Here is a 3,594-nt window from a genome sequence, read left to right as displayed (position 1 = left end):
CCAAAGTAAGAAAAATTATTCCATAGCAACTCTCTGATCTTTGGTAATCATGTTCAAGTGGTTCTGAAATTAATACTAAAGGAGAAATCACCATGTGGTATAAAACTAACCCAAAATCGTATTTTGCAAGATCTGGGATTTAAACCATGTCCACACACTACACACACACAAATACAATTCAGGTCACCATCATATTATTCCAGACACTGGCTAGACAACAAACAATACTCCCTCTATCATATGTATGCAGCTTAAAACACAAAATACCCAGGAATATCCAGAAATATTTAAAACATTAAAATCATAATTTTATATTGTCTGCAATTTTTTCATTGCAGAATTTAAAAGAAGACATTATGAAATGTTCTAGTAAGAAAGGTACCTTGCAAGATAAGCTATTTCTTCAGATAAATAACAGTGATATTTAAATGTGACATCAAAATCTGTCACAAATAAAGATCTATCAATTTATTAATCCTTTTTTAATTTTAACTGAAATATGTTTAGATTTTAAATCCAGAGAGCAAAGACCCTGCTAACAATAAAACGTAACAAACAAAATGCATCATTGCAACAGGATACCATTATTTACCTTAGAATCTTCATTGCTCACTCCTAGTTGTAACACAGCTTGAGGAGATTTTAGTTTTGCTTGAGCAGAGTGAGCCATTTGAAGGTTAAGCTGCCATCCGACAGTCTCTAGCTATAAAAGACAAATGCAGATTGGAATCAGATGGTACAGAAGGAAGAAAATGGTCAACTTTAAGCAAATCTCCACTCAACAGGAATGAACAAAGATAGCCAGGGCTTCATGGAATGTCAGTTCCAGGGCTCCTTTAACCTGCATACTCTGCAAATTCTCCCTTTGGGCTCATTAGATTGGCCTCTTGCCATGCCTGTCAAATTCAACAGTAAAAGTGATCTTTAAATACATTCTATTCTAAAAATAAAAATTATAAGACTAAGCAATGAAATATACTAAAAGAGCCAGTGGTTTTTAAATAGTAAATTACTATTTTAAAACAGTATTTTTTAAAACCAATGAATTTTTAATTACAAATTTCAACTAGTAAATAGCATAAATTGTTGAAAAGCATTTTAATGATTTCCCATTATCTTTCAAAAATCTTTGCATTAGGTACTATACAAGTAGACTTGCTTTTTTTTTTTTTTTTTAATTTATAGGGAAACTGAAGCACCTACATGGTAAAAGGTTCACACCTTTAGACACAGTTAGTGAGAATGGAATAGAACCAGGCAAAGAATTGATTATCTGCTAGTCAGCAGGTGTTATCCAATAGACTATCACACTTACCAAATTACTCTAACTTACTATGGTTCCCAGTTACGACAGAAACTAATTAGAGCATGTCCTTTGAATTTATTCATTAACACAACAGCAAAATTTAATCAGGTAAGACAAAAATAGTAAAGAAAGAGTAAGGCAGTGTACATTTTTAAAAATATTAAGCAGCACAAATGTGACTTTATTGAACTTGACAGCCTACTGGTGCTTCCAACCTCAGGAGTATGAATATAAGATTTTAGATTTAATTTCCTGTAAATCTCAAGTATCAATATTTAGAGATGTTTTGTGAAATGCAATTGTCATATGTCTCTGACAACCTGACCCTGATAATGCATTTAGTAAAACTACCTTAGCTATACTGGGTAAGAATGGCAGCCTCACAACAATTTTTACTTGACCAGAATGCTAATCACTTAACTTGAAAGACTGTTCAACAACTAGAATCACAGCAGTGACTCAAAGCCAAGTTGGAAAGAGAGCAATGAAAGTATTATCTATTCGAGAGAGGATGTGATGAGAAAATAAAGATACAGTTCTTTCTTTCTGACACTGATCCTTTTAGAGGTTATGGGTAAAAGGGGGGAAGATACTGTAGAGACATAATCTATAATACCTAACAAGTAAAAAATCAATTTAACAGTGCATGTTATAATAAGTAAGGATCCTTGATGTACTCATCTTCAACACTGATTATAGTAAGCATAGTATTTGATACCATCCTGCTACTATTTTCAAAAGTCACATGTAATAGATCCGCCAATAAAACAGGAATAAATATGTTGTAGCCACACTCATGTATCCAAAGCATTCTGACGCATGTCATATCTTAACTGAAAAGCACCTTCTAGGTATTCATGTGGACCTGTACAACACTACACTGACATTACTTAAGTGATCCTATCTCTGTCCTTTAGGCACTTAACTGATGGAGACAAGTATTGAGTGATTACATTAAAATGCAAACCCCATTGTGGTGAAGCCTTGACATTAACTAATGTGTGCTCAGGCACTACCTGGAGGTGGTGCAGGGAAATTAAAAACAGCCCTGAACGTGAAGCTTATGCTACATGGTTCATGCTCACACTATCACTCACTAACTATGCAACCGTGGCTAAGTCACAATCTTTCAAGATCTCAATTTCCTCATATAAAATGGAAATAAATCTATCTGAACTATCTTCTTTTCTGAGTTACTGATAATACCAAATAAGAAAATGCATATTCAAAGTGTTCTGGAAACTGCAAAGTATTATAAATATAAGGCATTTTGGTCACCTAATTATTTCTATAGTATCTTTCAAATATTTTCCAAAATTACCACCCAGTTCAGACCCTTATTGCCCATCTCTTCCCAGACTGCCACAGTCTTCTACGAGGGCGGCCTGCGTCCTATCGAATCCAATCCCCTCATTCCATTTCCCTTCTTAAAATTCTCCAATAGCTCCGCATGGTCAGTAGTAGGGAGGACAACCTAGAAACTAGAGATTACTAGGCACTTCTGTGTGTTTGTTACTGTGCCAGACTGCCACAGTCTTCTACGAGGGCGGCCTGCGTCCTATTGAATCCAATCCCCTCATTCCATTTCCCTTCTTAAAATTCTCCAATAGCTCCTTACTACCCACAAAATAAAATCCAAACTGTTCTTAGAATACAAATCCCTTAGGATGTAATGCCTAACTATCTTTCTAGTCCTATGTTCTACTACACCTTACTAATTATCTATAATTTAGCCACATTGAACCAAACGTCATTCCTAGAACACACTATGCTATTTCACAAGTCTATTGTTTTGCTCCAGTATCACCTCCTGGTTTCCCTTTCCTCTGTAGTTTGCCACTCTGTTCCGTCAGCACTGTGTATCCTTCTCTCTTAGCATTCAGATCAGTATACTGCAATAATTTGCCTGCCTGTCTATTTCCTCAGAGTAAACTGTAATCTCCATTAGGAGAAGGCTGGGGTCTCATTCACCTTTAGATCCCTGTGACCTACAACAACCTCTGATGGAGTCAATACTGAAAGATTCTTCTCAAACAAATGATCAATCACATAATATATATGAGCTTTCAAGAGGGAGTATTTACATGAAAATGAATGTCAGAAAGGGAAAAAAGTTATTTCCACTTAGATATGGCTTTGTAGAAGGCAAGATTGTAACTTACAGAGCTGGCACGTGGTTGATTCTTTACACACACACACACACACACACACACACACACACACCTCACACAATAAATTTTGGTATCTGCAGACCAAAGCACGTCCAGAAATCCTTTTTATAATTAGTG

The 3,594-nt window shown here is 35.4% G+C and overlaps 1 protein-coding gene across 1 annotated transcript in view; it reads right to left on the bottom strand.

Annotated features, from left to right (window-relative positions):
• The window catches only part of COMMD10 (COMM domain containing 10), a 171,273-nt gene that overhangs the window by 138,317 nt on the left and 29,362 nt on the right, over positions 1–3,594 (bottom strand). Inside the window, exon 5 of the mRNA XM_012659518.1 lies at positions 593–703. Coding sequence (XP_012514972.1) covers positions 593–703 — 111 coding nt within the window. The remainder of the gene's footprint in view (positions 1–592; positions 704–3,594) is intronic.

Source organism: Propithecus coquereli, unplaced genomic scaffold (genome assembly GCF_000956105.1).
Source record: "Propithecus coquereli isolate 6110/MARCELLA unplaced genomic scaffold, Pcoq_1.0 Scaffold62, whole genome shotgun sequence".
Taxonomy (NCBI): domain Eukaryota; kingdom Metazoa; phylum Chordata; class Mammalia; order Primates; family Indriidae; genus Propithecus; species Propithecus coquereli.
The sequence above is the reverse complement of the archived record's forward strand: the minus strand, read 5'-3'. Positions and strand labels throughout refer to the sequence as shown.